Consider the following 19,909-nt stretch of genomic DNA (forward strand, 5'->3'; position numbering starts at 1 on the left):
GCTCGGGAAATCCCGCGACACCCGCAGCCGTTTCTCGGACAGCCCACGGCACGTTCCCACCGCCCGCAGCCTCCGCTCCTCCGGCTCCGCTCACCGGCGAGGCTCGCTCCGGGCTGGCTTTCCCTGCTGCGATGGCCGTGGGGCCCCTTGCCTTCCTCTGATGCTCTCCTCCTCCTCCTCCTCCTCTTCCGTGCACGGCTGTCCCCTGCAAAAAACATTAACCAGCTGGCGAGCGGAGCCAGCCCGGGCGGCCAGGAAGCACGGGCTTACCTCCCTCTTACCCCTTCTCGTGGCTCTGCTGCTTCTCGGCGAAGAAGAAAAGTCAGGCAGAGCGGAGAAATTCAAAACAGGGAGGAAAATGCTGCTTTTCTTCCCGGCTCGGTGCCCAGCAGAGAAGAAAGCCCAAGTGGGGCCAGCGAGGACTCGCAGCCTCCCAGGCTCGCTCGGCGCTGGCGGGAGCCGTCAGCTGCATGCCAGAAAGCAAACACGGGGAGGAAAGGCACCATCTGACCCTCCTGCTGGAGTTCCCAGCGGTTACATTTTAAGAGCAGAATTAAAATAAATTTACACATTTCCTCAGCCAGACCCGAGACCTCAAAGCGAAGGCGGGAACACCAAAAAAGAAAAAATTTAATTTAGAGGGATTAGGAAAGTAAACTTTTGATTTAGATCTCCCAACCCGATGGTTTATTGTTCCTCCTGCTCAGGACTCACCCCTGAAATTAGGGCCTGTTTGGGCAGGATACACAAGCAGCGCACCTCCTTTCAAGGCAGCTCTGAAGGACCCGATTCAGCTATCTCGGAGAAGCAGAGGTCGGGGTGGAGCCGAGGTTTGGTCGGCGGTTGGTGGGGTCCCCGGGGTCTGAGCAGCATCGTGGTCCCCGCAGCGGCCCCCGGGCAGCATCACCCGCCCGTGGCCCCATGGAGCCCCGAGCAGCCCCGGGACAGTGTTTTGGGGGGCTTTTATCATTCAACAGCACCGTGACCCTGGGAAGTGCCCCCCGCTGCTCCCCACCGCCCCGTGCCTCCGCTCTTGCACGCTGAACACACCACGGTACCCAGTTTGCATCCAAATTCCCCCAGTTTGGGAAGGGTTTGAATAGAAGCGGAGGGGTTCGCTTGTTCCAGCATTAGCCCCTGTCTCCGGCAGCATTTCTCTCCTTCTCCCAAAGATAAAAGCGGTTTCTAAGTTTTAAAAAGAGTGCCCCAATTCCTCCAGTCTTCTCCACGGACTAATTGCTCAAAATAACCACAGCGATGCAAACAAGTCTAAACTCCTGTTTGCAGTGGGGTGTTTCTGTTTGACAGGTCAGAACTGTTTCATCAGCATGTACTAATTATAAATACGACCTTTGGGTTAGACCAGACCTAGAACAATACAAGACCAAATACGGATTCAGCAGCCGGGGCCCTTCACCAAGCTCACAACGGACAGCAGAGAAAGCGACGGCGACTCCGGTCCCTCCAAGCCCCGGGGCTCTGATGCAGCTCCAGAGCAGGAATGAGGGTGGTTATTTTTATTGACGGTCCGTCCGATGCAGAGGGAGCCTCAGCCAGTTCAATCTTTTCCCTATAATTCTTAGATTAGTTATAAAATAAAGCAGCGTAGCGGTTTGCACGCACCAGCTGGAGTTTTTCTAGGTCACAGAAAACATTATGGCTAAGGCAGGACCGAACTATCCAGGCGTGCAGCGGCACTGCGGCTGATCACCGCCTGCACCGGGCTGCGAGCCTGCGCCACCACCGTCCCCATCGCCACCGCAGCGGCAGAGCCGGCTCCGCTCTCCCTTGCACCGCAGTCTCAGTTCGGTCTTGGGAAAGCATTACCGGTCCGTGACCCCAGATGGAAAGCAGGCTCGATCCTGCACAGTCCTGCTGGGCGGCGCTTTTCCGAGCGCTGCTCTTGGCAAACCCCTGCCTCAGTTTCCCCATCCCCATCGCACAGCAGTTTGGACCCTTGTTTTAGAGTCCACCGAGCCGGTCGGCACGGGAGCCGACGTGCCTTGCTCGTGCTGTGGACCAGCTGAGGTGGCAGAGGGAGGTGGCCACACGCTGGCCGGCCACAGGCCACCGGGGCTGCGGGGCGTGCTCAAGGCTCAGCCCCAGGGACATCGCGGGGCGGCTGTGACACTGCGGCACACAGCGGGACCTGCTGTTTGCAGAGGGCAGCCAGCGAACGCAACCACCCACCCCCGGCGCCGTGTTTGCTCAGAGCAGAAGCAGCGCCCCGGCGAGCACAGCTAACGCGGGAGATTGTGTCAGCAGCTGCCACTGCTGGGGGAAACAAAAAAAAAAAAAACCAAACGCCATAATAAATAAAAAAAAAGAAAATCTGTGCCTGGTGCGCCCCCCTCTCCCGGCACAGGCAGGCTGCGCGCAGGGCTGGAGCCAGCTGCGTTGGCCACGGCTGGAGATTTGTTCTCCTGCTGATGCCCCCGGGAAAGCGGCTCCTGCTCTGGTTACAGCACCTGGCCGGGCTGGGCACGGCAAATAAATGCCCCGTTCATACCCGCGGCGTCGGCCCTCATCACTGCAAACCCCAGGGGGAGGTTCGGACGTGGAGCTGAGCAAAGGCGGCTTGTGGAGGCACCCGCCCGGCTGAGGCTGCAACGCTGCCGGCTCCAGCCACCCCCCGAGGGTTAGATGTCACCGGCTGCCACCGAAGAGCCAGCCCCTGGGGCGGCAGGGGTGTCTCCAGAGGCAGGACCTTTCACGGAAGCAGATTTTTGCATTTACCTGCTCTTGCCGCCATCAGTCGGTTCCAGGCTCTCGTGCCGCGCCGCGGGCATCTGACGGCGATGCCCGACCTGCGCGGGGCCGATGCTCGTGGCTGGCAGGAGAGCACCCAGGTACCAAAAAATGGTACTTCCTACACGGTGCATGCTGGAGAACTTCCCCGAGACTGAACAGCAACGATAGGGAAAGGGTTTATCCCGGGCGGGCGTCATCACCTGGGCCAAAGCTGAATACCTGCCTGAGCAGCATCTTTCCAAATCAGCATCCAAAAGCGAGTGCCGGGCTCGTGCCCTGCTCCTCCGAGTAAAACGCCTCTGCTCATTGCTACAGCCCCTTTCAGCTGACCCTGTGAAAGTTGAAGCGAGAAGGAGAAAGCACCGGGGACTCCAAAAGCAGAAAAAAAATTAGTATTATCAACTAAGTGACAGGGCAGCTCACAGTGGCATCTCGTGTCCCCACTCTGGGGAGAAACCTCCAGCAGCGCCTCCGGTACTTTATAAGCAACTGTTGAATTTCCTTTAGTCCTCCGGAAAAGGCTGCTGCGTGCAGGGCTGAGTGGGATTCTGGAATATGATACTCGGGAGCGACTAAAAGCCGTGGAAAATCACACTCCTCCTCTCCCCCTGCAGCCGTTGGGGTCGGGCAGGGAGAGGAGCCCCAGGAAAGCCGCCCGACGGGAGCGCGGGACAACTGCAGGGGGGCAGCTGCTCCAGAAAGGAGGAGAAGGAACTCGCCAGGCGAGCAGGCAGCTTCAGCGGCGCCTCGCTGCCACGAGCCGTGTCTGGCACCGCGGGGAGGATTTACTCCGAGTTTTGGAAGGGGTACGAACGCTTACGGTCCACGGTAGCAATGGGAAAGGATCCCTTCCCCGTGAGCACGCGTGTCCCCTGGACTGGCCGAGCCACCCCTCCGGCCCCCGCGCAGCCCAGGGGGCTTTAGTGACAAGAAAGGCGATACGAGCCCGAGCCCTCCGGCACGGTAAAAACCATGGCTGGGAAAAAAAAAAAAAAAAAAAAAAAAAAAGAACCTATCAGCAAAATTACACTTTATTTTTTCGTTGTGGAATTTACTTTGATGTATTGTAACTTAAAAAGGTCTGCAAAAACCACATGCAAAAGGGTTTCTAAGTAGCAGCTAAAGTTTCTATTCCAGCATTACAAGCTATTCCAAAGGATTTCCAAACTCCCAGCTATAAACTATTCCATAAACAAACAGTTTTATCTATAAACCCCTTCCGCCCTACCCCAGTTAGTGCAGTGCAAGGGAAAAACCCAAGGAATTTACATATTATTTTCCAACGTATCCCATTGCAATTTCGAATGATCTGCGATGAACTAAAATATATATACAATTTTCTCGCCATCATAAAAAAACATTTCCCTTTCTTATTCACAGATATATATTGTGGCAAGTGGCTGAATAATTACTTACAAACAAAACAATCTTTTTAACAAGTTTCTTACAACAGTAAACACAAGAGGGAGAGCTCTCCGGAGGGGAGGAGGGGGATTTGGCAGGGCTGGGAGGGGAGCGCAGGCAGCGGCGGAGGTCGGGGATCCCTTTGGGGCGGGAGAGATGGTGCCAGGGCCCCCGTGACAGAGCACACGCTCCTCCCGAGGGGATGCCCTCACCGCCCTGCCGAATCGGCCACGTGAAACAGGAGGGTCGCGTAAGGCTTTAGGATCTGAGGCAGAACACGAGCCATCGTGAGGGTGTCTCGGGTGCGTGCGTGCGTCTCATCCCCCCCTAAATACGCCCCGGCCGCAGGAATGGGAGCGGGGCACAGGAGGAGCAGGGCATTGCCAGCCCCCCGCAATGCACCCCCACATTCCCCCTTGCAGATGGGACCCCTCGAGCCCCAAGGGGCTGGCTGGGAGAGGTTAGCACCAAACAGTACCTTGGGAAAGCCCCGAGCGCCTCCGCGGCCCCTCGCAGAGCAAGACCCCCGCTGCACCCCCACCCCGCTCCCCCCCGCCGCACCCAGAGCGAGCGGCGGCACTCGCGGGGCTCCAGGAGCAAGGGGCAGCGAAGCAGGGCGGCTCTGGGCAACACCACTTAATTTCCAACTTAATATCTTTCCCTTCTCCTTGCGAGCCCCGAACTCCTCCATTTATTATCCCGACCAGGGCACTGCTGCTCCATTTGCGGCAAGGCTTCGGATGCAGCTGTGGTACCCCCGTGCCAGGGACCGAGGGCATCAGCATCGCTCACCCACTCAATGCTGGTGTCTCCCAGACCTGTGGCAGCACGATGCCAACAGCCCACACCAGGAACACGGTGCTCCACAGCAGAACCACCCCAAATCCCAGAGGAACGGCTTCAGGGCACGGAAGCACCAGCTTAAAAAGCCACTTATTCAGAGAGGCTGGAGGGCATCTCCCGGGCATGAGGAATGGGCTAGAGGAAAGTTGTTCCCTGTCACACACTCACACACGTATTTGTTCGTATTTGCACTTGGGAAGGCAATTCTGGAGGTGGAGAGCCCGGCAGAAGACGAGGGCCAGGATTGCCCCCCAGCAGCTCTGCCCACCAACCACAGGGGCTGCGCTTTGGGACGAACAGCCTGGGACGGACAGTGCTCGGGACGCAGCGGCAGTGCCACGACAGACGGACCTTTACTTGACAGCAGCAGCAGTAACAGCCCGTGGGAGGAAGCGAGGGGGCAACGCTCGGAGCCCCCCGCAGAGCACACGGCCGGGGAAGGAGAGACGCTTTCACAATGAGTGACAGAGATCAGGAGTTGACACCGTGTAGCCCCCACTCAGGCGGATTTGGCCCCCCCTGAGCTCAGCGAGGTGGGAGGTGCCGCGGCTGCCTGGCTCGGGGGGGCCCTCCCTGCCACAGGACCAAGCGGGGAGCAAGGGCAGGACAGACCCACGGACAGTCAGTCCCGTCCACCCCTCTGCATGTACCTGGCGCCTTGGTGGCCTCCGAAACCTTTGTGTGGCAAAGCTCTTCTCCAGTCCTCAGGGCGCCGAGACCTCCTGCTCACCAGTGGGACCAGTCTGCGCCCTGGGCTGCCCCCTCCGCCGGCAGCAAGGCTGGTGGGACTGAAGGTGGTTGTAAAGAAAACCGGATTGGGATGCCAAAGCGGCTCTTCCCCCTCCTGTCTGACCTGAAGGTCCGCTTCCAGCCTACGTCTGATGGTCAAAACGCGCTCCTGGTTTCGCGGCTGGCATCCTTCGGAGACGAGCGAGAGCCATCGCCTCCTCCCGGGTCGGGGGTCCCCGCTCTGTCCCCTCGCCCCGGCCGCAGCGCGGTGCTGCTGGGCGCTGCCGCAGCGCTGCCAGGGAGACAGCCGAAACCCTGACCCGGGCAGCCCACCTGAGCGGCACGGCGAGGGATCCGCTTCATCTCCGCGGGGCTGAGTCGCTCCCCTCCCCTCAGAAACCCCCCAAATTCTCACCGTGGCACACCCCAGGCACCCGCCCAGGCGCAAACCTTCGGCCTCACCCTCCCACCGCCGTCACCACGGTGGCTTTTAAAACACCTTTACTGAAAGGGCTTTGGACCCCATCCTCCGGTGGGCACCGCACAGAGTCTCTCAGCTCTGTCCATGCAGGGGAGCGCGGCTTTCCCGGGACTCTTCTGCCGCTGCTACGCCGTTATCCGACAGACCATCAATCTTCTATACACGTAACGGGAGCGAGGCCGGCGGCGGCCCCGACGCGCGCGCGCACACACACACTGTACAGAGGAACGGATTGCTAAAGAGTCTGCGAGAGCAGTCCTGGGAGGCGTCCGGCCGCGTCTCGCGGGGAGCCGCGGGCGTCGGGACGAGTGTGCACGGTCTGCAGCGGCTCGCTCTGGGCGCTCCATGACTTTCCATCAGACATCCCCGCAGTCACTGCACCCCCTCCTCTTCCACGTACGTCGAGGGAAACCAGCCAACCTGCCGGGGAAGCCGAGAGGTGAGCCGGAGACCGGGGAGCTGAAGGAACCCTCCTGTCCCGGCACCGGGACTACTCCCCTGCCACCACGCGCTGTTCCCACTGAGCCATTTGTACGGCGCTGGATGCGCCCACATCCCCAGGCACGGTGGTGACGGGGAAGCGGTGCAGCCCTTACCCTAATTTGGGATGGAGCTAGCAACTATCCATTGCCTTGGGCACATGGGTTGTCTGCCACATATAAGGGATCGGGGCACCAATAACCTGTCCCCAGTGCTACAGACTCCGTGGGACGCCATCAGCCTGCTGCCTTCCCCGGGGACGCTGAGCCTTTCACCTGCAGAGCCGTTTAAGGACACGGCCCGCGCTGGCGCACCGCCTGCCCACCGCACGGTGCCATCTGCATCGGGTGCCACTGTCACACAGCACCGCCCGGCAACACAGCGGTGACTCCCGCGAGACGAGAGCCCACCCACAAGCCAGAAAAGAGCAAGAGGGAGCGGGACACGTCCCCCTGCCCTTCGCCGTCCTGACAGCGGGCTGAGCTCTGGCTGGGCAGGTTGAGAGCGGGTAGGACCGTGCGCTGCAGAAACGGGAGAGGACATTATCCGGATGCACTCACTCTTCCGTTGGTTTCCCCCTTCCACCATCCCTGGTCCCCGCCAATCCTGCTGTAGATCTTCACCACATCGCCCTCTCGCAGCGAGAGCTCCCGCATGTCCCGCGCCGCAAAGTTGTATCGTGCCACCGCCGTCCCTATGACCCGTGGGGTGAACACTGCGAGGGGACAAAACAGAGGGAGTCGGGAGCTGCCCCACCGCGTGGGACCGGCCGAAGCCTGGGGAAAGCTTGGTGAGGTTCAACCTGGGTTTTCCACCGCGGCGCTGGCTCCCATTGCAACACCACGACCTGGAGCAGCGCGGATGGCAGGGCTGGCCTCATCCGAATTGCCCAGTCCCGCACAGACTGGGGTGGTCGGGGTTAAACTGGGCTCCTGCTGGGCTTTAAACAGCTCCATGGGCTTGGGAAGTCCCTCTCTGCTGACCAGGAGAGTCCAGGAGGGGATGGCTGGGGCGAGGGGCACTTTCGTGAGGAGGTGGTAAAATTAAAGATTTCATCGGAATACCCAATCATTAACAATGAAATCATGGAAAAATCCTGTTCCACTATCAATATCAGGTCTGGCGGCCACACAGCTCCCAGCACCTGATGGGACCACCCTGTCAAAAGATTTCACAAATCAACTTCCATTTAAACTACTTAAAAAAAAAAAAAAAAAAATTGAGTTATTGGGTTTGGAGTCTCCTAGAAATGCTGAGCAAAACCCGGACGGTTTGCCATGAGGAGGAACAAGCTGCTAACCCCGTATCCTCCCTGCTCCCATCCCCGCCAGGGAGCAGCCAGGGCCCTTGGAAACTCGCTCCCATTACAGATCAGAAGGTGCAAAAACACCCTGCAAAACCCTAACGCTGACCAACAACTCGCGACAAGAAGCATGAGCCGTCCTGGGACCCGGCCTCCACCAGCACCAGTACAGCCCCAGCACCGCGGATCTCCATCGCTTCAGGCAGGGGATGCTCAGGGAGGCAGGAGGAGGAGCAGCAGGGAGGGGGGAAAGGCAGGGGCAGCGCTCAGTTCCCCACCCCAGCGTCTGGGCAGGGGGAAGGAGAGCTGGAGAGCAAAGGTGGGAGGGATGGGATGGGCAGAGGAGGAGAAAAATGCTCCTCCTCTGAAGTTTGCGGGGAAAAAAAAAAAAAAAAAGAAAAAAAATTAAAAAACCTCCACCCTAAAGGGACACTGTGTTTCGGTGAAGCCGCCCTTTTTGTCCCAGGACTTTTTGAAGATTAATTTCAATTTTAAAAAGTTTGCAAACCAAGGTTGAACTAAGTTTGAGGAAAAGCTTTGCCCAGGTTTTCAGCTCTCGGGATGGAAGGAGATGAGGATGGCAATGGAGACGGTCCGGACACAAACGTGCAATAATCAATCACTGGAGGGCTCGTCCGTCCTCGCCAGGCAGGAGCACGGAGCGCGAATCACGGCAGCTTTGAGCTCTTTCACCAGCAGCTTGCTCAGAGCCCCCCCTGCACAGTACTACTTCCCGCAATACTTTGTTAAAGGATCCCAAATGCCCAGAATTACGTTCTAATACCCTGAAAAGTTAAGTGTTCTTCCCAAACCTGGCGGTAAGGAAAGCACGCGCGGCGTGCCCGGCCTAAAGACAGTGCCGAAAGTTAAAAGCTTAAACAGGAAGACAGGAACGGGCACGGTTTTGCTGCGGTCCCGGCCGAACAGGCACCGGTCCGTGATGCGCCGAAATCTGTGGGGTTCTGAGACGCGAGCGCCGCTGTGCTCTCTGCTGAGCGTCTGAGCCGCACAGCAGTTCCCCCCCCTCCCCGCCTCCTCGGCTCAGGGCTCCTGAGCAGCCGCAGGCGCCAGAGCTCAAAAACTGCCGGACAAGGGGATGTTCTCCCCGTACAGCAAGGAGGAACGGTCTGGAAGACAGTGTGATGCCAATGCTCGTTCGGTGAGACACAGGGGAGAAGCAGGTCGAGCTTGAAGCACATCATGAGATCCCAATGCGCTAGATTCACTTTTTCGTTAATTTTCGCCCCCTTTCTCAAATAGTGACAACTCCATCTCCTCCCTGCCTTGATTTTGGGGAGAGGGGGGAGCGCGTTTTGCTTCCAGCCAAGCCATGGTTAATTAACTTGTTTCCGGGCTGTGCCCTCGGGCAGCACTGGGGACCCCCTGAACCGCCTGTGGGTGATGGGAGGGACAGCGGGGACCCCGCGGGTCCCGCTGGCGATGGCTTTCAAGCTGGGGATGCTGCAGCCTGGGGGAGGCAGCAGGTCTCTCCGGCACTGGTACCTGACCAGAAGGGACTGGAGGAGCTCTGAGAAGAAAAGTTGAGGCCCTGAGGACTGAGAAAAGAAAAGTTGTAGGAAGCGCAGGAGGCTGCAAAGAGGTTAGAGAGAAACAGAAAGAGGCAGAACACTCATTAAAAAGGAAATTAAAAAAAAAAAATATTATAATGCACAATGCTTTAAAAGCCAACGGAGGAACACGGGGCAAAGCATGCAGAAGGTCTTGCATGGGGGCTCGGAGCTGGGACAGCTGGTGGCAGGTCCGGCCGCAGCCCCGCAGCCGGATTGAGGGCTCCAACGTCATCCTCAGGTTGCATTTCATGCGAAAGGATATTTAATCTTTTAAAAACTATCTGCCTTTGGTATTCTTTTCTTTTTAAAATATACCATGGGAAAGGTTTTTATAAAAATGCATTTTTCCCTCAAAGCAGCTATTTCTGCACTCAGGCTTTTAGACAAAACAGAACGTTTTGTACTAATGCACATTTTGCCTTCCATTTGTTTTGATTTTTTTTTTTTTTAAATTTTATGCACAGACTTACCATTTCTCCCATCATCTCCATTAAAGGAGTCCCACTGGGATTCAAACCATCACAAGTCACGCTGGCACCGGATCCATTAAAACACACCCAACGGAAACTCAGGCGGGCAGGTGAGACGCGCCATATCCCGCTAACAGAGGGGCACGTCCCTGCTCCCTGCCCGCAGGCGGACGGGCTGCCCCTGCGGCCGCAGCTCCTCTCCCGGCACGACCAGGGGGTGGCAAACCACCCCCCCAAAGCACGGGGTGCAAAACCACAGGAGGGAAACCTCCCGTAGCAAAAGCTCTCCCTGGGAGGATGCCCAAGCTCGGAGGAGCAATGCCAGTCAGCTCGGCCGGACCCCCCCCCCTCCCCCCGCCACCTCCTCTGAGACCCGTCCTCGAAATGCCACCAGCCGAGCAGGAGGCTTGTTTGTATTTGGGGAGCTCAAGCCCTAAAGCAAAGCTCTAAATCCCTTCATCCAGACGGCGCTCCGACACCTTGTGAAAGGCTGAGATTTTCCATCACACGTCTAACGGTGCCCGCTCGCGCAGCTGAGCTGGTTTTTACCTGGAGAGCGGGTGAAGGTCCTGGAGGTAGAGCGCTCCCGAGATTTATAGGGGTATTTCAGCGTCGTGTCCAGTTGCTTGAAGCTCTCCTTCAGCGAGTGGCTCTGGTAGTACTCGACCAGCTCCTGGGAAGGATGGAGAGGCACCTGGCTGTCTCCACCATCCTCTGCGTCACTTGCAGGGACGGCGGGCACGCTCAAAGGGGCTACAAAAACCTACCAGCAAGCTTTCAAACTTCTTGGCTTCTGTGATGTGAATCCAGTTGTCCTTCTCCACCACCTTGATGTGCTTCACCTCCTCGTTAAATCTGCAAACAGCAGAAAAGGCCCTCAAGAAAACATAGTCATGTGCTCCAGCCCCGTCTCACCCTCCGCGAGCGAGTAATACTAAATTACTAAATTAAGTATTACTCACTTAATACTGATGGCAAAGCGCTCGGCTTCAGCCGGTCGCTCCCGGATCAGGTAGGTGCCGCTGACGTGAGACTTCAGCAGGTTGTCCGTCTGCTGCCGCTCCATGTTCCCTGCGAACCTGAGCCCAGAGGGTAACTAATTAATTTAATTAACTAAAACCTATTTAAAATGGGCGAGTTTTAGACAAAAAGATGCTTTTTTTTTTTTTTTTTTTTTAAAAGCGTGAAAGTTGAGACGGCAAGTAGAAAAACAGGTCTCAGGCAAAACTTCATGAGAAGAAAGGACAGTGCCCTGCACTCAGTGATGGAACAGAGAGGGTGAGCGACGCAGAGTGTAACCTCTTCCCTTTGAAGTATCTTACACCTAGAAAATCCCACTAATTGGGAATCGGTCCCCAGGTAACCGAGGCTTTAGACTCATGAATTTGCAAACCTGGCTGGAGCTGGAGCGGAGGAGGAGGAGGAGGCAAGCCAGGCGCAGCCTCTCCTGCCAAGGCAGGAATTGCCTCCTTTCTCCCAAAAGGGTTTTCTGGGCGCAGAAAACACAGAAAACGGGAGGAGAAACAGCACCTCTCCCCTTTTACCTCTGACCCCCTCCATCAGTGAAGAAATCCCCACTGATGCTGCGAGGGCTGCGCCAGGTTTCAACACCCAAACGCTGCCGCCGCAGCAGCCGCCCCGTGGCCACGAGGGAGGTGGGATGGAAAGCATTGCTCCCCTGCATCCATCATTCATTATTAGAGTGGGTTCCCGACACCGTAACAATTAAAAGGCAAGGCTGATATATCTTTATGGCCAGAGAAAGGTCGCGTCCAGCAGCGGGCAGGGCGACTCACCACGGGTACGCCGTGTAGTCTATCTCCCGCGAGGGCGGCCGGCTGTTGGGAGGCTGCAAAGAGAGCATTGCTAATTACTGACGAGCCAGCATCTCACCAGGCTATAGCTCACGTGCGAGATGCTCCTCTCCACGGGAGGGTTTTCGCCTGCCAAAGCGTTTCAGAATTATTGGCTTCGGCGGCGGAGGGCAGTGTTGCAGCTGAGCATTTCTCTCTCAGCCTCCCAGCTGTGATGAACACGCTGCATTTTTTTTTCACTTACCTGAGCGGTTTTTAATTGGGAAGTGGCTCACAGCATTACAAAGCACAGTTAAAAAAAAATAAATAAAATAAAGCACAGTTTTCCCAAACTGTGTCGGATCTCGAGCGCTCTGCTCCCGAGTCAGCCCCGCAGAGGAGGAATGGGGTCTGGACCTGGTTGCACAGACCCCAACCGTGGGAACGGGGCTGAGACCAACCTGACCAGATATTTGCAACCATGGGATGATGGACCCACTTCCTCATGGAATTGTCAGAGTTGGAAGGGACCTCTAGAGATGATCTAGTCCCACTCCCCTGCCAGAGCAGGATTGCCCGGAGCACATTACTCAGGACTGCATCCAGGCGGGTCTTGAAAATCTCCACAGAAGGGGACTCCCCCCCCTCCCTGGGCAGCCTGGGCCAGTGCTCTGCCACCCTCACCGTAAAGAAGTGTTTCCGTGTATTTGAATGGAACTTCCTATGTTCCAACTTGTGCCCATTGCCCCTCGTCCTGTCACTGGAACCACTGGAAAGAGCCTGGCTCCATCCTCCTTCAACCCACCCTTTAGATACTTGTACACCATAATAAGGTCTCCCCTCAGCCTTCTCTTCTCCAGGCTGAAGAGTCCCAGCGCTCTCAGCCTTTCCTCATACAGGAGATGCTCCAAGCCCTTCATCATCTTAGTTGCCCTCGCTAATTTGGCCACAGTAAGAGGCCTCATTCAAGATCCAGGGACTGGAAGGACGGGGGGGCTCAAGCAGAAGGCTGAGAAGAGCGACACCTCCCGTGACAGCCCCCAGCACCCGGCCCTGCGCTCCCACAGGCAATCGCCGCTCCACCTCCTCTTCGGCACTTACCCTCGCGTCCACAGGGCAGGGCTTCACGGACGAGCTGGGAAAATAACCCGACTTCTTCGTCTGCAGCAGCCGCCCCTGCGAAGCCAAGCCGGGTGTCAGCGTGGGACGTGCCCGGGGGAGCAGGGATGGGGACAGGCTCCCAGCCCTCGCAGCTCCCCCGGCTCCCAACCCCCAGCGCATCCCTGCAACTCCGGGAAAGCCCACAAGTAACGGGGACGATGCAGGAGTCACTGGTTTAAAAGTCCCCGGGAATTTCCCTGAGGGAAACCGCCCTCACCTCCCACCACGGCGAGTCGGGGTCCCCCCTCAGCAGCTCGATCACGTCCCCAAGTTGGAACGTCAGCACCGGCTTCCCGGGGGGGGCTGGGTTTCCGTGGTAATTCTGAACCGCCACCATTTTAGGACCTGGAACCGATGCAAAACAGTTTCAGCACCTTGTCCCACCTAAGAAAAAGCAAACCAAAAATCCACTACCCCCCCCCCCCCCCCTCCCCCAAATCTGTTGTTCCCTATCCTGTGAACCACGAACCTAGTGGCCCCAGCAGGCAGGATTTGGGGGCAGAAAGCATGAAAACAGAAAGGAACAGCGCCCACAGAGAATGATTTCGGCCCCTGCAGTTACATGGATGGCTGAGTTCACTGAGCAAACACAAACCCACGAGGGGCCGAGCCAAACCAGAGCTCCCACTCCCCGCCCTGCACCGGGACTGGGAGCTCGCCGGTGCGGACCCGCTCTCGTTAGGCAATGCCCGGCCGGCACCAAACCCCGCTGGGTTTGGCGGTGACACCCGTGCTCACTAAAGGGACCGGCAAACACTCGGCTTCCACCGAATTTCGGCCAGACCTGGGACCCAAACGCCCCTGCACCTCGCAGCCAAAGTCCAGTTGTCTGGCAAACAACTGCACATTAAATAAGCTTCCCCAGCTCCGCGAAAACCACAGCGTTTATCTTCAAAACACTTCCCCACCTCTGCCTCTCCCTGCCCAGCTAGAGCACTCTCTGCTTTTTTTTTTTTAACCACCGATTTGACTCAGGTTTCTTTTTGCCAGGCTTGGCGTCCCTTCCACCAAAAAAAAAAAAAAAAAAAAAAAAAAAAAAAAAAAGAACAAAACCAATTTGTTCTTTCTCCTCCAAGCCGGAGCACGGGCAGGGCAGGCCCAGCACTCTGTCAAGGCGAGTTTTAAGCAAAATCAAAAAATATTGCGGTAACCATCAGGACTAATGGCCCCATCAGCGCGCAGCGCCTGGAGCCGCACACCCCCGCGGCACAGCGGACCCGCGCCGGCAGGAGGATGCTCCCCGTCAGCACCAAGCCTCCCGGGCAGGATGCGTTCCGCCTGCTCTGAAGGACGATGTGGCAGGAGGAAATCCGCCAGGCTCTCCTCCGTCACCGGTGTGACGTGCCAGAAGCTCTACCCGCACGGCAGAGCCGGCCAAGGGCACGAACGCACCCGGAGAAACGCCGCGGTGCGGCGGGTGAGGGCTGAGCCCCAGGGGGAGCCGGGTCTTCCCGCAGGAGACCCGACCTGCTGCTCTGGGGAGCAGGGCCAGGGCCAGGGGAGACCTCAGCGCGCCCCATGGCTCGCTGCGAGGGCGGCGCAGGACCCGGCTGCAGCTACTGACGCTCCGTTCTGGTTTGGGAAGGAGCTTCCAGCTCCCCCGGGCTCAGCGGTAGGGACACCTGCAGCCACAATCAAGCCGCTGTCTCTACTTGCCCTCCTGCAACACAGTAATGCCCTTACCGGGTCCGGCACCCAGCGACTCCTGCAGAGAGAGAGGAAAAAGTCTCCGTGAGGACACGGCGGTCCCACCACCAGGATGAGAAACCTTCTCCCGAAACCTCCCCGGTGCCTCCCAGCCCGTGGTGTTCACCCCAGTTGGGTGCCGGCACCTCCCGGGGGCTGTGGTGCTGCACAAACCGGGCCAGATTTAGGCTGGAGAAGAGGCCATCGGTCTCCGGTCCTGCCCCCCGCGTTGCTGGGACCCCCCCAAGGCTGGTGCTGGCTTTTCCCACGACCTGCCCGCACCCGGACCAGGCAAGGACACACGCTCTGCCCAGAGCAGAGGGGGACGCGGGAAAAGGGCCACCAAACAACGTACCTGGTCTGCTGAAGAACCTGCAGGAGAGATGGTGAAATGGGTGGTTAATCTCACAGGCAACAAACCCCATTTTCCGTTTCTCTTGATGCCGTGAGTATCAATGAACCGGCAGCAGTGCTTGGACTTGGTGGAGGAAGCACAAAGCAGAGGCTGAGGTCACTCCAGTCATTGCTCTGCACTGGGTGGGCAAGACCCGGGGAGGGACGGGAGCCGGACAAGGACTCCCACTTGCACAAAGCTCTGCAATTTTGCTCTTCCTCCCTCCACTCCCCACCCGAAACCTCCCCGAAGCCACCCTGTGACAGTAGGAGCAGCGCCAGGGCTCGGACCCGGGCGAGCAGAGGCGAGCCACAGGTTTGCCCAATTTAGACCAGGGACACAAAGTTTTGCGGCCCTATGGGGTGTTTAGGATCCGGAGACCAGGTCTCTCCTCATCGGAAACATGATTCCTGGCGCAGACCCTCCCACTTTCACTAATCAACATCTTCTGATGAAGAATTCATCATCTGTCTTAAACGCCCTCCCAGCATGAGGGCTGGGTGCATCCCACTGCCGCGATCCTGACATACATGGGATCCAGCTCTTTGTTTTGTGGGGTTTTGGTTGGTTGGTTTGTTTTTTTTAAACCACCAGCCAATGTGAATTACAGCCCTGGGATGTGGGTGGGAGCATACTTAGATTTTGTTACGCATTAACAAACATTAGTGCTTTACAGAGCGAATCTTTCCGATCATTCACGTGCATTCACCTCCTTGGCACAAGCTGCTCGTGATGCGAAATAACTCACCCATCTTGCAGGGAGGAATGATCTCCAAGCACTCCTTATGAGCACCCGCTCCACATTTGGGGCAAAGATAGCCCTGGTAGAAGGTCCCTCTGTGCAAAAAAAAAAAAAAAGAAGTCAGAAAGTCCTAATCCAGCCCCAGCTTTGAGATTTTCTTTCCGTGTTTTAATGCAGATGCAGAACAGGTGGATGGATAGTGCTCACCTTAGGAACATCCTGCAGGCTTTGCAGTTGGTAGTCTTTTCAAATGTGTACATCTGAAAGTTATGGTGATTTGCATTGGCTTTCTCTGGCTTTATGTTGGACCTAAGGGAAAGGACCAGGGGGTTATCAATCTGTCCCTACCAGTCACGCTGCACTCGTGACCGGTCACAGCAGCTGCTGTTTGCATTTCGCTCAAAGTTTGGAAATCACACAGGCAGATCTGAAATCAAGTGTGAAAGCAGACTCAGGGCTTGACTGTGCAAAGAGAGGATTTTGCCCATCGACCTTCCCCTGGGACAACATTCACGGACATGGCCCTTGCCCGAGTCAATCGACAGCCCAGACCCGCGCAGGGCCAACTCCTGCTCTGCTCAGGACCGGCTCCCCACAGCAGCAGCGGCCCTTCTCCTGCTACACCTTCCTCCAGCCCCAGCCCGGTGCTCCACACATGGCCTGACACCACGGCACGGTGTCATTCCAGAGATGCACCACCCTTGCCCTGGTGTAGATGCTCAGGGTAGGTGATTTCAGGCTGGACCCAAGCTCCCCTTGCACAGGGACCCATCCAGCAAGTGCATGCGAGCTTCCCCATCACAGGCTTTGCTATTGGAGCTGGTGACCAGTGACCTGGGGGGCACCAAGAAGAGCGTGGCCAGCAGGTGGAGGGAGGTCATCCTCCCCCTCTGCTCTGCCCCGGGGAGGCCACATCTGGAGCACTGTGTCCAGTTCGGGGCTCCCCGGGTCAAGGAGGACAGGGAACTGCTGGAGAGGGCCCAGCAAAGGGCTACAGAGATGATGAGGGCACTGGAGCATCTCTCTTGCGAGGAAAGGCTGAGGGACTCGGGGCTTTTTGGTCCAGAGAAGAGAAGACTGAGGGGGGATCTTATCAATGCTCATCAATCCTTAAAGAAAGGGTGCTGGGGGGGTGGGAACAGCCTTTTCTCAGCGGTGCCCAGTGACAGGACAAGAGGGAACGGGCACAAACGGGACCATAGGACGTTCCACCTCAACCTGAGGAGGGACTTCTCTCCCGTGCGGGCGGCAGAGCACTGGCACAGCTGCCCAGAGAGGGGGGGGGGGGAGTCTCCCCCTCCGGAGCCATTCCAAACCCGCCTGGAGGTGTCCTGTGCCACTGCTGGAGGTGCCCCTGCTCTGGCGGGGGGTGGGATGGGGGAGCTCCAGAGGGCCCCTCCAACCCCCACCAGTCTGGGATGCTGTGACCTGCTGGTCCATGACACTGTTCCCCCATGGCCGGCAGCTGCACACCAGGGCTAGAGCAGCCCCTCACGCTCACATTGCCATTTCGAACTGCTCCATCCACTTCCTCTTCATTTCCTCCGTCTTGCAGAAGAACTGGAAGCCCTGCTTCCCCTGAAGGTGAATTAGGTAGAAGCCGTACGACCACTGCAAGAGAGAGCGAGAGCACTGATCGGACCACTGTGCTCCAAACGCCTGAGCAGCAAAATACACCGCACTTTTATTCGGGCATCTCAGTAACTGCCGCCAGTGCCTGCCCCGTCCCTTCCTCTGAGGGACTGCTGAGCCTTTGCACAGGTAACAGCAGTCACCGGGAAGGAGGAAGAAGAGCTCCGTGTCTCTCTAACCCATCACAACCAACGATGCCTGAACCAGCCTGGCACTGTGCACAAGGGCCAAGTAGGATTTTATGGTGGCAGATGAGAGAACCCAGATTTTTCTGCTCCAGCAGATCCTCCCCAGCCATTATATCTCTCCCTGACAGCAACTGACAGCCCAGGAGGAACATCTGACCTGCCCACCGCACATATGCTCTGCCTGTCTCCTTACAACATTGCACAGAAAAACACGAGAGAAAATTGTGCGCTTTGCTTACCATTTTTCCGTGAGACTAGAAAGCATAGGAGAGCAAAGTGGAAACATATTTCATTAAAACACAAAGCTAGCAGCATTTCTTCAGCATCCAAGTGGTAAAATTGGCTATTCTTACCCAAACGTCACTTATCCCATCTGTGCAACACCTCTTTCCCATTGCACGGAAGCGGATTAAGCTAATGGGTCTCTGCTAAACCGACAGCTGGGAGGTTTTCCTTCATGGCTGCAGACTAAACCTCAAACCACCGGCAAAACGATGTTCCTTCAGTGGCAACCGTGCTCCGAGTGCCGATTTTGGCGGGCTGGTCGGCGACGCTCTCGCTGCCTTCCCAGGCTCCTCCGCCCCGCGCCTCGTGGGAGCCAGAGCATCCGGACGGACCTTCCCTCCCTGCCCTCCTCTCCGCCCCGCCTGACGTTTGCTCCCTGCCCGGTCCCTCGCCGCCAGCGGGCCAGAAAGCAGCGAGCAGTTTCCTCCCTCCTAACTCCCACCACCCCAGCTTCTTCAGGGCTGTTTTGCAAGGACGCAGGTCAAGGATCACGCCCAGCCCCACATTAATAACCATTTTCCAACGCCTCTGTGAGGCTGCCCTGAAAGCTGAGCATTTCTTTTCCAGCTTTTTGCAAGCTCCGTTTCTATTTTAAAAGGCTAATAAGAACGTACTACCCAAGGACTGGCCCAAACACTTCCAAAACGCTCTCCGGCAGAGCTAATCACCGGTCCACCTACCTTCTTAATGTCCTTGTTGTTCATAGGGTCGTCAGTCATCTTGTGGAAGAGCAGCTCAATAATTTCTTTCAGCTCATAATTGTACCCTTTCCTTTTGCAGACGATCACCACTTTATCAAATAAAAATAAATACCTGCCCAAAGCAAGCAAATAAACAAGCAACCCAGTCAAACACATCATTAAAGTCCCCACTCAAGGAGGAGCGTTCGGAAAGCTCTGCAGAACTTCCCAGCCGGCGCACCTCAAGGCTCTAACCCTGCTGTAACTCCACAGGGATGGTGGTTTCTGTCAGTGCAACTCCAGGCAATAATTGCATAAACGAGCACAAGGGGAAAATCGCCAAACGAAGGCACATTTAGTTTGGGAAAACTTCTGAGCGCCATCGCCCACTCACCTGTCCTGCTTGGTGTGGTTGACTATGGAGCGGACCTTCAGCTCGCCGTCGATCTTCGGCCTCCCGAACTCCTCCAGCTTCACTTGCTGCAAAAAGCAAAGCAGGGCTGAGATCCACAGGCAGGGCTGGGGCGATGCTTTGGGGAGGTGGAAAGCCAAACCTGCCCGGATGGCACAGTGTGCTGGGGGCATCCCCCCCCCTGCCCCCAGCCCTGCCTCGAGCTGCTGAAGCTCCTGGGAACAGCATCGCCAAGCGCAGCGGGTGCACGAGCATCCTGGCAGCAGGGATGGGACCACGGGAGATCCCTGGAGCTCCAGCACCAGCAGCCCAGGGCAAGGCTCAGCAGTCAAAGCAAGTTTTGCAAGATTTGGGAGCCAGAAAGCAAAACCCCCACAAAATAAGCTATTTTCCAGCGATTTCTACAAAACCAGGCCTCTTATCATTTTGATTACCATCCTCAACCAAGACCGGAGATTTTGGGGAGGCTGGAAACCAACCCAAGGGTTTGGGCAGTTCGCCTTTCGGCTCAGAAGCCCTTGCAAACGTTGCTCGGGGCAGCACGGCCGCCGAGCCACGGGAATCAGTCCCCTTCACAGTTCTTATAGGGGAAAAAACAATTGTGAAGCATCACCGCTGGTCAGGAAAATAAATATTTCACACAGCTGTGTGTATAGTCCCTAATTACTTCATTGCTGTGCCATGTAGGCTCCATGTACACACCACCAATCACTCCGCAACATCCCGCTCAGTGCGATGAAAGGAAACACCGAGCAGAACGCGCGTGGGATTGATCTGCAGACAGGAGTGACTCCTTCGCTAACATCTCATCTCCCGCGCGTCAAACCGGCTCTCTGGCTGCTGAAAGGAGGAGAAGCGGCTGCTTCGTGCCCCCATGCGCATCCCTGTTTTTACAGAGCATGAT

At 57.0% G+C, this 19,909-nt stretch overlaps 1 protein-coding gene across 1 annotated transcript in view; it reads right to left on the reverse strand.

Moving 5' to 3' along the window:
* Positions 1 to 4,721: 4,721 nt before the first annotated feature.
* VAV2 (vav guanine nucleotide exchange factor 2) overlaps positions 4,722 to 19,909 on the reverse strand; it is a 158,193-nt gene continuing 143,005 nt past the window's right edge. Inside the window, exons 14-28 of the mRNA XM_082492622.1 lie at positions 18,988 to 19,073; positions 18,594 to 18,726; positions 17,310 to 17,419; positions 16,016 to 16,117; positions 15,815 to 15,903; positions 15,028 to 15,044; positions 14,670 to 14,691; positions 13,204 to 13,331; positions 12,927 to 13,001; positions 11,829 to 11,881; positions 10,995 to 11,111; positions 10,800 to 10,887; positions 10,582 to 10,705; positions 7,249 to 7,403; positions 4,722 to 6,628 (exon numbers count right to left, since the gene is read on the reverse strand). Coding sequence (XP_082348748.1) covers positions 6,581 to 6,628; positions 7,249 to 7,403; positions 10,582 to 10,705; positions 10,800 to 10,887; positions 10,995 to 11,111; positions 11,829 to 11,881; positions 12,927 to 13,001; positions 13,204 to 13,331; positions 14,670 to 14,691; positions 15,028 to 15,044; positions 15,815 to 15,903; positions 16,016 to 16,117; positions 17,310 to 17,419; positions 18,594 to 18,726; positions 18,988 to 19,073 — 1,347 coding nt within the window. The 3' untranslated portion in view covers positions 4,722 to 6,580. The remainder of the gene's footprint in view (positions 6,629 to 7,248; positions 7,404 to 10,581; positions 10,706 to 10,799; positions 10,888 to 10,994; positions 11,112 to 11,828; positions 11,882 to 12,926; positions 13,002 to 13,203; positions 13,332 to 14,669; positions 14,692 to 15,027; positions 15,045 to 15,814; positions 15,904 to 16,015; positions 16,118 to 17,309; positions 17,420 to 18,593; positions 18,727 to 18,987; positions 19,074 to 19,909) is intronic.

Source organism: Vanellus vanellus, assembly GCF_965231255.1.
Source record: "Vanellus vanellus genome assembly, chromosome: 18".
In the NCBI taxonomy this organism is placed as follows: domain Eukaryota; kingdom Metazoa; phylum Chordata; class Aves; order Charadriiformes; family Charadriidae; genus Vanellus; species Vanellus vanellus.